The sequence below is a fragment of the Cebus imitator genome, unplaced genomic scaffold (genome assembly GCF_001604975.1).
Source record: "Cebus imitator isolate Cc_AM_T3 unplaced genomic scaffold, Cebus_imitator-1.0 Scaffold528, whole genome shotgun sequence".
Lineage (NCBI taxonomy): Eukaryota > Metazoa > Chordata > Mammalia > Primates > Cebidae > Cebus > Cebus imitator.
Genome location: NW_016107843.1, coordinates 1,123,950 through 1,137,397, shown reverse-complemented (window position 1 = coordinate 1,137,397; position 13,448 = coordinate 1,123,950). Strand labels below are relative to the sequence as shown.

Sequence of the window (13,448 nt, the reverse complement as noted above, 5' to 3'; positions counted from 1 at the left end):
AAAAAAAAAAAAAAAAAAAAAAAAAAAAAAAAAAAAAAAAAAAAACAGATGAAAGAATGAATAGTATATGGAACCTCTACTGAAGAGGTAAGAAATTTAACCAGAAAGTCAAACAACTAAAATTTGCAGTACAGAAACTCTAAAAATGAAGACATGTGTCTTTAAGAAAACCCAATGCAGTGTTTTCACAACTTGAATTAGCAGCAGAATGCAGCATGAAATGAATAGACCGTGAAACCATGTTGGAATCCGCGTGATCTTGGGTGAATTACTGAACACCCCCTCTGAATTTCAGTGTTCTCTGTAAAATGGGTACCATAATACATGCAAAATGCCTAACATTAGAGGGATAAATGTCAATTCCCTTTATAAAGTAAGCTTTAAGTTATAAAAGTTTTTTAAACAACCTTATGTCAAAGTTCCTTTAAATGCAATGCTCCTACCACATTTAAAATGTGAAAACATTTACAAAAATGTAATAATTCAAGAATAATCTGAAGAAGCAAGGTATACCTGCTTCTTTAATTGATTGAGTAGAACTACAGCTGGCAACAGAAGAATTTTCAGTTTAAAGGAAATATCCAGGAACACAATTTAGGGACATTTGAGATGTAGTTCATCCGTTGCAGATACAAGGAAAAAATGGAGGGAGCTGAACTGCATATGTCAAGTACATAGAAGCATGTTACAATCATAAAAATTAAGGGAGTCCACAGGAAGTATTTATGAAGACAACTTCAAACAACACGCCCTAAAGCAATATGTAAAAAGCAGACAGGAAGAGACTGGAGAAGGTTGTAGACATGCAGAAAAGCAACGGAGTAGCTCTGTTCCCCCTCCAAATGGTCCCAGAATCAAATTCCGTCATCAGGAATCAATATTGCTTCCCTACTCTCAATGAGGCCTGATAGCTGTAGGATACACACCCTGTGTTCAGTTTTTCCTCTGTACAAGTACAGCTTAACTCCCATGGCTTGCATTCTTTCTGGACAACCAACAGTTTAGCTGCTGATCATTTCTTTTACCTTGTTACTTGGTTGTCACTGTGATCATGCACTTCTTTCACGATCACTGGTATTTTTGGAATATCTACTCGTTTCTGGAAAATTATTGGTTCCTTCAGACAAACATTTGATCTTTTCCTAACATTAAAAACTAGTTTACCAACAATGCCTAGTTAAAATTTCCAGGAAAGATTTTTTCAACACGATGTGACATTCTCCCTAAGGTATTAGAAACGCAAATCACTGCGTGAATCAATACATGTGAAAGCCATAGTAATTAGTAAAAATTAGTAAAGCTGAATTTATCTGTATGCTGAATTATATACTTTACATATTATTAATCCAGTATTTACATAAAGACTGCATTAACTCAATTCTCTGGCTAACAGCATCACTGGAATCACAAGTATGTAATTGAAAGCATACCAGCAACTTAACCGTACTCTTTTAATAGAGTGTATGTACAAACACAATCCATACTAAACTGATAAATTTCTTAATATTAAATCAAGCCATTAGAGTGGAAAACCATCATCAACTGTTATTGAAGCAATCCTTGTTCTGTGTTGTTCCAAACATCAGACAATTGCCATGTTAGCATTAGATGAGTGTCATAAATCAATGTGGATCTTAAAAGGCCCAAGAAATCAAAGCCAAACACAAGCTAAAGCTAAATTCTTACACAATAAGGCTGAGAAACACAAGTGCATAGAAGACAAAAAATCCACGTTTTGGCCATTTAGCTTCAATACCTTACAAAAAGAGTTTATTCTACTTTGTAAAAATTGCAAGCCTCTGAAAAGCCAGTCCCAAAATATTACATACATAATCTAAGGTTTAAGCCAATGACTCCCCATCATAGCTGCACATGAGAATCACATAAAGAGCTTTAAAAAATGCCAGTGACCACGACCCACTCCCAGAAACTCCTATTTCACTGCTTTGACACAGGACTCTGTCATTGATCTTTTTTAAAAGCTCCCCTGATGATTCTAATATGCAGCCAGGTGGAGAACCACTACTTTAAACTAATACAGGCTCTTGAGACAATAATTGCTCTGAGGTTGATAAACATGCTTTTTTGCCTCTTTAGTGAGATTTTATTAAAACTACTCAACTCATTTCACAGCTAATGAAAGGCTGTTACATTGCAGGCACTATGTTAATGGAGAAAGATGTGTAAGAAACATTCCCTGCCCTCAAGAAGCTCCTTATTAGTGAACTAGAGAGATCCATAAATAAGTAACTGTAATTAAATATAAGTGCTCTCGAGGTGTAAGCAAATGCCTCACAAAGTTGCATGTCATCCTTGAGCAAGGGTCATGCTGCATCATTCCAATTTTAGTATATGTCCTACCAGAGCAGGAAAATCAGAAGCTACAGGTTACTAAATACCAGGGCAAATATTCAGCCAACACAAGGTAAAAATGGTATAAATGGTGTACATTCTCTTTCACAGACACTGCTGTACCAAGAAAGTAGGCATTTTTCTGTGTTTTAATTTGGATGAATTGTCTTAAATTTCCTTCATGTAGTATTACTAGTTGTACACTTACAATTGTATAATGATCATGACATAAAAATTAGTCATTAACCTTTATTTGCATAATGCCTTTCTTTTCCAGTAATTGCTACATTTTATTTGCTAAAACAAGAAGTTTTGGGACTATGATAAGGTCCTATTATTGGAGATTTGTTTCAGTCATCTGAAAGATAGTTACATAGAAAATGTTACAGAAACAACAGGCATTCAAAGGAGTTTCTGCAAGATTTTCAAAAATGAGAAACACAGGGAAAAGAGTTTTAATTTTTAAAAAGGGAAATGGCATCCTTCCAATATTTGTAAAGAATCGGGCACATGTTCCCTCAAAGATAGCTTTAACAAGGGTAAAGGCTGCAGCCACTGGAAAGAAAACATATTCCAAATAATGATCTTATATTTCAAAACCTCATTAACTCTGTAAGTTGTCTTTCTCAACCAAGGGGAAAAAAAAACACATTGAAAGGTCTAAATTAAATGAGAACTTTCATTTATGCCATCAAGTAAGGCCAAGTACACAGTGGGTAAACGAGTAGGTGGTTGGATAGGTAGAGGAGTGAGTGGGTGGTCAATTAGTCTTGAAAAGTGAAATCTATTTTAAAGTAACTTAGTAAAAATTTAAACCTATTAAGATCTAGTGGTGAAAAACAATTTGTGATACTAATTTGCTATAAAAGAAAATCAAAATTCCACAGAACTTGGATAGAAATCAATAAAAAGGTTTTCAGTACATGCGAACATCTCCAAGGCTTTTCTGTTCAAATTCAGAGGTGAACAAATTCTAAGTTAAAAATGTATGCTGTCAAGGTCCCTGCAAAGAAATCTCAAGCTAACTTCAATTTCCATATCAATATATACTAAGACAATTTACCAGAGAAACCTTCAACCTTCAACCTTCACTCAGGTTGAGGAACACTATTATTACATTCTTTAACAATAAGACTAGCTTGAATTCATAATTTCATGTAATGGCATTTTATAATTGGCACTGACCAAGTCAGATTTTGTAGGATATGAATGAGATTTCACAGTTGACAGTAGTTAAGATAGCCATAGAGTACCTATCACCTCAAAATTAGCTTGCTGCCCCTCTTTATGCAGCTCCGAAATAGCCAGAAAAGATGATTTTTATTCTCCCAGGGGTATTTACTGAAAATATTCTATCAATTACAAATCAGTGGAATCCTGACTGTTAATGTGATGATGACCATTTCTTTTTGATATCCAAAGAGATCACATCATCATCCTTCCCGACTTTAAGGAATCAGAACTAGTTACCAGAACTGATTCAGTGATGGCTATTTTCCATCTTCACAATATAATTAACATTTTAATCGCACATTTTCCAATTATGAATTGCTAGTTTATTTACATCAGCTATAACTAAGATGCAACAAACATCATTCACCCACACATACAGTCATTTGGAGGCTTTTGGAAAACACCTAATTTACCTTCATTGGGTGCTATTAAGAATAAGGAAACCAAGGAGATTTTTGAGACATTTTTCTCCCCAAAACTGTGCTATTCACATGTTGGTACTGAGCACCTGAAATGTGGCTGGTCAGACTGGGAAACGGAATTTTGAATTTTATTTAATTTTCATTAATTAAAATTTAAATTTAGAAAAAGATACTTGATTCGGTTACTGGAAAACTTTTATATATACTGGGAACCACTTGGGTATGTGAATCTACTTTTGCAAATGCAAATTTTATGAAACCTAAATACAGATTAAGAATTTCTGATGAAATTTAGCTTAGTGTCAGAATTGAGATGTGCTGTTAGTGTAAAATACACACTGGGATTTCAAACACTTAGTATGAAAGATGTAAAATATTTCGTTAATATTTTTTCATATTGATTACATGTTGAAATGTTTCAATTTACTGAGTTAAATATTTTATTAAAATTAATTACACCTCTTTCTTTTTATTAAATGTGGCTACTAGAAAATTTTAAATTACAAATGTGGCTCATAATACAGCTTTTGGACAGTGCTGTTCCAAAACACTTCCACAACCACTTTAACAGGACACATTTGGATACTTTCCTTTTAACAGTCTGGCTGATCATGTAACAATAGGGCAAGGAGTAACATGTCCTCATATCAATTGTGTCTGAGTAAAGTGTGTAGCAAGCTCTATCCACAATTTCACCATGAGAGGCAACACTGTAATATCTCAATATGGAAAGAAAAGGAAACAAATTAGCACTCAAATTGAAATTGAGTACTGCAGACAACTTAAAAGAGATAGGGCCAACTGCTCTAAGGTCTTGGTTTCAGTTCCCAACTGTGGACCTTAAAATAGACAATAAAGCACCGCTTCAAAAAAAAAAAAAAATTTCAATGGTAGCTCTAGCGATCCTTATTAAGCCACGGAATACACGCTGTGTTAGGAAATCAAGTTCAGATTGCCAGCATTTCCTTCACAAGCAAATTAGCAGGACTGTGCAGTTGGAATACTGTTTGACAAGAATGAAAAGGAAACTATTCAAAATAGATTTAAGGAATGGACAATTAGATGAGGAACTGCAGATTTAATTCTCAATCAGCACTGTGATTAATCTGATTCCCTGCTTTTCCCTAGCGTAATTATACAACACAGATGAAAGGATGAGCATTTGGACTGTCAGTTCTATATTCTAGACCAGCCCGGTGACTCAAAGCAGACGGCTCTACCTTGCTAACCATCATCCCAACAACAGTCTAGGGAAGCCTCGAGCACTGATTGAACAGTCATTGCATAACGAGGCATTAAAAATTCGAATGCCCCCAACTCTTTCCACGTTCGTGTACACCAGGGGGGAATTTGCTGAAACTGAACGCACCCCGTCTTAAATGACCCCTTCCAATCCGGGCATGGGGTGTACACAAAGGCATCTGTCTAATATCCTGCACAATAGACACACACCCCACAACTAAAATCTTGAACTATCTCTCTCTCTCCACACAAGCAAAGGAAATGCAAGCTGCTCTTTTCAAAAATGGTCTATGGTACATGCAAGGTAACAATAACCCTAACTGAAGCAACTATAAAATCGGTTGTGCCACGTCCCTGTGCAACCGTCAGATAAAATGCAGGCAGCCGGCCCCACGCCTTACGGGGTGGCCAACCTAGGCTCGTTGGCCTCAATGGATGGCTAGGAACCCCAAGGCCCCCGCCTGGCAGGAGCTCCAGGTACACGTCTATAAATACTCCAGGATGAGGAGGACGAGAGGGGAAGAGGGGAGGGAGGGCAGGGGGCAGGCCCCGAGCGGGTGCGGGAAGACCGGGGTATCACTGAAATGCATTTTTCCACACTCCCGCTCCCTCGCGTGGAGACTCACTTGCCGATCACCTCGCACAGCTCGTACACATCCTCGAACAGCACGTCGTCGTCGGCCATGGTCCGGAGGGGATAGCGGCCGCAGCGTGGAGGGCTTCGAAAACGGGGGTGGGGGCGCCCAAGAGCTCAGTGCCCAGCCCCGGGCTCGCCTCCTCCCCTCAGGACCCGCGAGCCCTCGGCGCCGAGGACGCTCGAGTGGGGCCGCGAGGCCCAGAGACTGCGGCGCCTTCCTCTGCGGGCTACCGCCCCGGCGCGGGCGGCGGGGCCGGGGCGCGGGAGCGAGGGCGGCCCGGGCCCGGCGCCGCCCGCCCGCCCGCTGCTCCTCGCGCTGCTCGGGCCGCGCTGCCCGGCGTGCGAATCCTCGGGGACCGCGCGGCGTCCCGCTCTCTCGGCTCGTCAGCCCGCGCGGGCTGCGAGGCCGCGACCGCTCCCTCTGTCCGAGACCGGCTCCGTCGCGTCGCGGAGCAGCTCGGACTATAGAGGCGGCCGCGGCAGGACCATGGAGGGAGGATCGTCGCGGAGGGAGGTGGCGGCGGCTGATCGGCGCTGGGGACCAGGAGGCGGTGGCAGAGACGCTCCCTCCTCTTTCTCCTCCTTCTGCAGCCGCCGCCGCCCGCCCAGGAGTGGGAGGGGGCTTCGCGGGACCGGCGCTCTGTGCGGGCGGGAGCCGCGGCTGCCGCCTTCTGCTCCGCCCCTCAGCCTCAGCAGCCGACCGACTCGCCAGCCCCGCACACCCGCCTCGCGCAGACACGCCCTCCTCCCCCGTCTGCGGCGCCGCTTCCAGAATCACAGGCCCCGCCCACTCCAGCCTGTAGGGAGGTGGCGGCCCAGGGAAAGGGGAGCGGCGCATGCGCGCGGCACCAGTCGCGTCACGGCGAAAGGGCGGGCACTGGGATTCTAGAGGGCGCGGAGGGTTGGCGAGTGGGGCGCGTCGGCTGCAGTTGCTGAGGCGGGGCTGGTTGGGGTCGTCGCCTCCGCGCCTAGGCGCGACCAAGCCGCGAAAGAGGATGGAGACAAAAGGTCCACGGCTGCACGCTCGTTGTCCGGCAAGAGGCACGGAACTCCGGCCGTTACCCCTTCTTTTGTAATCGCAGGGAGCCTTTCCCAGTTTTTTGTCAGGAAAAGAGGCAGGGAAAGGGTGCGAATGAATGAGAAGGCTAAAAGAGAGGTAGAGAGAGGTTGTCACTGAAGCCGTGCTTGGCAGCGGATGCTTTTAGTGCCACCCTGTCATTCCTTAGTGAAGACTAGGGCTAGGGGTAAGGGTAGGCCGTCCGATAAAAGGACTAGACAAAAACTGCCTCGGAAGGTGTGCGACAGCAGCACACGGTCATCTATGGAGACAGCTTCTCCCACGTTCTGGCCCAAACTCAGCGAATACCTATCCAGCGCTTACCCTCACTAGAGACAACATAGAGAGAAACCAGGAAGGCAGGGACAAACTGCGACTTTAAGCTCCTTTGTATATTGCCCCCAAACTCCCAACACCTACTCTGCCCTCTATACTTCCTATAAATGTTAGACTTGTCAGGAACAAAATGCAACTAGAGGGAGTGCAGGCACAGGAGCAGCCAGGGAGTGGGGTTCTGGGTGTTGCCGCTGTGCTAGGTTGCATTCAAAATGAAGATTTCTGTTCAACTGAGCATGTGCGGAATGAGCCAACGCCATCAGACAGGTATATGCCTCAGTTGAAGACCAATAGAGTCTTTGTTCCTCCGCACAGCAAAAGTGCCCAATTAGTTCGTAAGTCAAGTTTCCAGAAATCGTCTGGCAAATTTCTCAGTGAGGTAATTTTTTCAAAAAAATTATTTATTAATACCAAAGCGGAGGGGGTGATGTGGAGACTCATAGCCTATTTTCTCTTCAGAAACGTTTCATGCAAACTCTTGACCACTCCCTCAAAAGGCTGAGAGATTTGCCTGCTAAGGATTTGAGTACTAAACCTTTTTTTAAAAAAACATGCAGATCAGAGGACATTGCACACGGTTTTCCTCCTTTCTCAGAGAGCTTGTGCATTCTCTAGAGAAGGGGGCCTCGGAACTTAAGAAACATTGCCTCCTTTAAGGGTCCAAGAGTTACCACAAGTTGGCATGTCCAGCTCATGCCCTATAAATAAGGCGTCACTCTATTCTGCCCTGAAGTGCCCAGGGACCCTCTCAAGTCACCTTGTCAGCTTCACTTCTTTTCCCCAGCCCAAGACTAAGCTATACCAAGCCTTGTCAACTTCATTTTGGGGTTTGTTATTTTCCACAGGGACCTATGCTCAGAGGCAGAAAATGACAATTATAAAGGAAAACAGAAAAGGAAGTGGAAGTGAAAAAAGAGAGACGATTGTAAAGGTAAGTAACGCTCTGCTCATGGAATCACAGCTAGTTTGGATCTGGAAAGAGCCTCCGAGGTCAGCTGGTCCAATTCCCTCACTTACAGATGGGAAAATGTAGTGGTTGCTCTCCCAAGAGCCATCCCACCCCTCTCCCCCACTATAGGGTAGCAGCTCTGGGCTTGAGGTGAGATTGCAACCATCTTAGCTGGTAAGGTGTACTCTCATTAATTAAACTAACACATGCAGCGCCCTTGCCACGGCGATAACCCTAATTTAATCAGCTATTGGCATTCCCTGGTCACAGGCTTTGAGTGGTTCAAGGTCTGCCAATCGGCACAAAGCTCAGGACTTTTTCCTCCTAATCTGAACTTATATCTCCCAGTTCCAAGTGTGATATTTAGTCATACAGAAACACTCTGCTATACACATCCCTCAGAAGTTGTGCCATGTATAATGACTAGAGGTAGATCCTCTCTGCTTCGGGGACTAAAATAACCAAACCTTTTAAATTAATTTTTCTCTGGGTGTCTTCCAAAAATTCAATACTGTTCCAACAAATAAGCCCATGTATTAGGGGGTCAGGTGTCAATAATTTAGTTCTGTTTCATTTCCACAAAGAAAATGTTCAAGTAAGTGCATCTATTAGATTGTGTTCAGATGTCAGTAACTGAATATTCAACTAACAGTGGTTTAAACAAATGTAAGGGGGCCGGGTGCTCTTTTCCATGTAGCAAAGAGCCTGGAGATGTGTGGTTACTAACATTGATCAGCTATTTGACTGCCTCATCAGTGACCTAGGTTTATTTGTTCCACTCTGCCATCCTTGTAATGTTAGCATCTCATTCTCAGGCTTGTCTTATCATCATGAGATGGCTGCCACAATTTCAGACATTAAAGGCAGGAAGCAGGAGGGCAGTAAGGACAGGAGAGGCCTTTCTGCTCCCTCTCTCATTTATTAAGGAAAGAAAATATCTTTTTCCCATCTCATGGGCCAGGACAGAGTCACACACAGCAACACTTACCTGCAAGGGAAGCTGGGGACATGGGTATTTGTCTTCTCTTGCCTCCTCTTAGGAGGTGGACAAGGGAGAAGTAGGGGGAATATGGGCTTCAGCAGCAGGCTGGAGTGCAGTGGCACAATCTTGGCTCACTGCAACCTCCACCTCCTGGGTTCAAGCGATTCTCCTGCCTCAGCCTCCCAAGTAGCTGGGATTACAGGTGCCCACCACCATGCCCAGCTAATTTTTGTATTTTTAGTAGAGGTGGGGTTTCACCATGTTGGCCAGGCTGTTCTCAAACTCCTGACCTCAAGTGATCCTCCTTCCTTGGCCTCCCAAAGTGCTGAGCCACTGTGTTTGGCTGATTTCTAATACTAGGAAAATTACCAATAAAACAGTTCTACATCTTCATCATAATGTGGATATACATCTAGTATATAACTGATGGGCCTTTAAAAAAATCAGAAACATCTAAAACCCCACAAGGATGAAGTTGCTGCTAAACAAATTTGATTCTCAGATGTCAGTGCAAATTTTCAGTGACTTTGAGGTCTTGGACTTTCCTCACAACTGCTTTAGACATTCTCAGGTTGTCGGGCTCCCACATCATTTCAGCATGACACAGATATACAAGGGAAACACATACTCCAGAGAAATATTAGCATGAGGGCCACACACAGAGGTCAGTGTGGCACAGGGCTAATTTAGGCAATTTACAGTTCAACCTTACTTTGTAATGTGATTGTTTAAAGATATAAATTATTACTGAATTAATGAATAAAATTAAGAATGACACTGTTCTCAACTAGAGTAGTTATTGCCTCATGATGTAAACAGGATGTTCTAAGCTAAAGTGAAAGGCAACCCCCCCCTCCAGAAAGAGCTACATATATTAGACTTACACTCTGATAACATTTTGCAAATTATTTTATATTTATTCAATGAATGTCTGTTTAGCCATGGGGGCTATAGCTGAAAATGGTCCCTGCACTCTCTGGACTTCATTCTAAAAGAAAACAACTTGTTGGCAAGCAATTACATTGAAGAGTGATGTTTGTTAGGGTTTGGGAAGTACAGGGAGCAAATATTGAGAGGATTTATGGGTTGGGGAAGGCCCAAATGAAAAAATGTTTAGACCAAGACTAAGGAAAATATAGAAATTAATCAGGCGAATGAGTAGGGGCCAGTTGATTCTCGGTAGAGAAAACAACATTTCTGAAGTCTTGGACGTGAGCAAGAATATGCCCTTCTAGAAGAAGAACATGCTCTTTTGGAGAAGTAAGTCATGGCTAGATCATAGCCTATAAGAAGAAAGAGGCAAGAGGGAATCAGAGAAATAGGCAGGGGCCAGATAATGAGAGGGATCAATTGCCATTTTAAAGAGTTCACTCACTGAAAGATTGCAGATTTCAGTGGTACTAGAGTCTTATGTGTAGACTGAGTTCCCTGTAAACCCCATGCATAAACAGAACTCTACTTTTAAGTAATTATTCCCTTTGCATTGGGTGCATGTTTTTCTCTCCCTTAGTTACTTTTAAAAATCCAAATACTCCTATAGTAAACATGAAATCCTTTAAATGGTTTCAGCAGACACTGTAGGTGCTCCATTCAAATTCCTTCGGATCCCCTTTGCCATTTCTGTGTGCCTTGACTTCAGTGTATTTTTGCTTCCAAAGCCCATGCCTGTGACTCCAGAGGACTTTCTGGAAGCTACTGGAATCATTTTGCCCACGTGGAAGTACCTGGGAGTTTAGGTTTCCCCCATCCAGTGATTAGCTGTTAGCCAACGTCCCATAGTGCAAGAATATGAAAGTCTTGACTGGGGAAGAGGGGACAACTCTGAGGGGTTACTTACACTCCAGAGGTCCTCCGTGGGATCAGGCTGAAGCTACCCTTCCGAGGACTTTGCCTGAAATCTGGCCGTTGTTTGGTTCCCTTTCCTACTTGTCTCATTAATGACGAAGTTTCTCCTGAAAGCACTTCCTTACTAAATCACTGGCTCATGAATACCCTATCAGGACCAGCTTTTGGCGAATCCATCTTAAGACAATGGTGTTTCTCCAAGTGATAACTGCATCAGAATCACCTGGAAGCTTATGAAAAATGTTAAAAATGTTGATTCCTGGGCCCCACCCAAGACATACTGAACCTGAATCTCCTGGAACATGTTGCAGGGATGTGTATTTTTATGAGCTCCACAAGTAAGTCTAGTACACCTAAAAATTAAGAACCACTGTTCTGACACTGGCTGCTGAATAAGCTCTCTGGAAACAAGGATCCAGGGCTGATTTCATCACTAGGTTGGAGAAGGCATAAGAAATGCAAAAGAGCACTCCAGGGAGCAGAAGAGGACCTGACTACAAATGTGTTTCCTTCCCCATTTCTTCTGGTGCTAGTCCTGTAAACCTCTGTCTAAAGATTCATTTTGTGTGGTATATATACATACATATGTATACACACACAGTGGAATATTATTCAGCCATAAAAAATGAAATCAATTCTTTTGCAGCAACATGTATGGAACTGGAAGCCATTGTCTTACGTGAAAAACTCAGAAACAGTCAAATACTGCATGTTCTCACTTATAACGCAGAGCTAAACAATGTGTGAATATGGACATGGCATATGGAATAATAGACATTGGAGACTCAGAAGGGTGAGAGGGGTTCAGGGATGAGAAATTACTTAATGAGTACAATGTGCATTGTTCAGGTGATGGTTATGCTACAAGCCCAGACTTCGCCACTATGCAATGTATCTGTGTAACAAATTGTACTAGTACCATACAAATAAAAATGATTCATTTTGCCCTCCTTTCTTTAATATCAATGAATAAGTCACTAAAAACTTTTGACAGTGGAAACAATATTGCCTTTGGAAACAGCACAGTGTCACTGTACACTGAACATGTGGTTTAAAAGTCAACAAAAATATATACAGTCACAGAACCATTTATGATCGCGAATACTCACTGGCCTCCTGGGGACTCAACACTATGCTAAATGCTAACCAGGATTGCATTAGTCAGGATTCTTTGAGTTGCAAGTGACAGAAAACTCGAACAAACTTAAAAATACAAAGAATCTATTGGCTCACATAATTGAAAATCGAGATGTATGCTAGCTTCAAGTGAGGCTTGATCCAGGACTCAAATTATATCACTGAAGATTCACTTTCTCCCAGTCTTAACATTATGCATTCTGTGGTATTGGCTTCATCCTTAGGTGCAACAAGGTAGCTCCCAGAGCTCCAGGCTCTCCCTTTGAGGTAGCACACCAGCGGCCACTGTTTCAGACTTCATCTCCTTATACATCTAGGACAAGAGAAAAGGGGTCTTATCCAATAGATACTGCCCATGTTCTAGGATTCACTCTCTTTCATCAGCTTGATAGTGGGGCACATGATTATCCCGGAACCAATCAATATAGCTGGGGAATGAGAATCATTGAATAACTTAACTAATCAGGGTTAAGTTAAGAAGGGCAGAATGAATGATGGGAAGGCTCCCTATTCTCCTAGTCATACAGACAGACACTGGTATTGGCTTTGTCTTAGCACTCTATTTTTTTCTACATGTTCAGCTAGTCACCACACCCTGTCAATTTTGTCTTTCAAAATTTCATTTAGATCCTCCTTTCTTTTCCCTTTCTTCAGTCCCCACCGCAATCCACTTCCCCATCAACCTATACTAAAATGTCACTTCATTTTACTAACTGGGCCCCTCCCTTCAACTGTTTGTCCTATCCTACTCGCCCTGAGGAGGCTCAATTCACATCCATGAGAGAGGATTCTCAGCATCTAGAACAATGCCTAATGTGTAGTAATTGCTCTAAAGGCATTTGTTGAATGTTGAATAATTGAGTAGCTTGATATCCCTTATCACTTCTTGGAATTCTCTTTTATTCATTTTGTTTATATCCTTTTTTTCCCCTTCACCCGAAACTCCCAGAAAGTGTCTGAAGCATAGTGGTACTCCATATATATTTGGTAAAAAAAATAAATGACTATATATTTGTTGAATTACAGAATTATGCATAGTTAGGAAAAGAATGAGAAGTCAACAGAAATGAAGTGGTTCAATTCTTGGGGAGAAAACACCTAACAGAAGAAACAAGATTTTCTCAGAAAAGGGGAGAGTCGCTAATATTAGGATTGAAAAGGTATCAAAGAGAGCAGGGACAGAAAAGGGGGCACTGGACTTGTTTCTACTAATTGAAAATAGTTCTACTAACTGTCTTTTATGTAGAAAAACAAAA

At 42.2% G+C, this 13,448-nt stretch overlaps 1 protein-coding gene and 1 long non-coding RNA gene across 2 annotated transcripts in view; one reads left to right on the top strand and one right to left on the bottom strand.

The window, feature by feature from the left end:
• LOC108293271 (serine/arginine-rich splicing factor SR45-like) overlaps positions 1-6,724 on the bottom strand; it is a 198,418-nt gene extending 191,694 nt beyond the window's left edge. The window contains exon 1 of the mRNA XM_017514591.1: positions 5,876-6,724. Coding sequence (XP_017370080.1) covers positions 5,876-6,724 — 849 coding nt within the window. The remainder of the gene's footprint in view (positions 1-5,875) is intronic.
• Positions 6,725-8,122: 1,398 nt separating this feature from the next.
• On the top strand, positions 8,123-12,005 carry LOC108293276. Its single transcript, XR_001820621.1, has 2 exons — positions 8,123-8,210; positions 10,869-12,005. It is a non-coding gene; the product is annotated as an uncharacterized LOC108293276 (long non-coding RNA).
• The last annotated feature ends 1,443 nt before the right edge of the window (positions 12,006-13,448 follow it).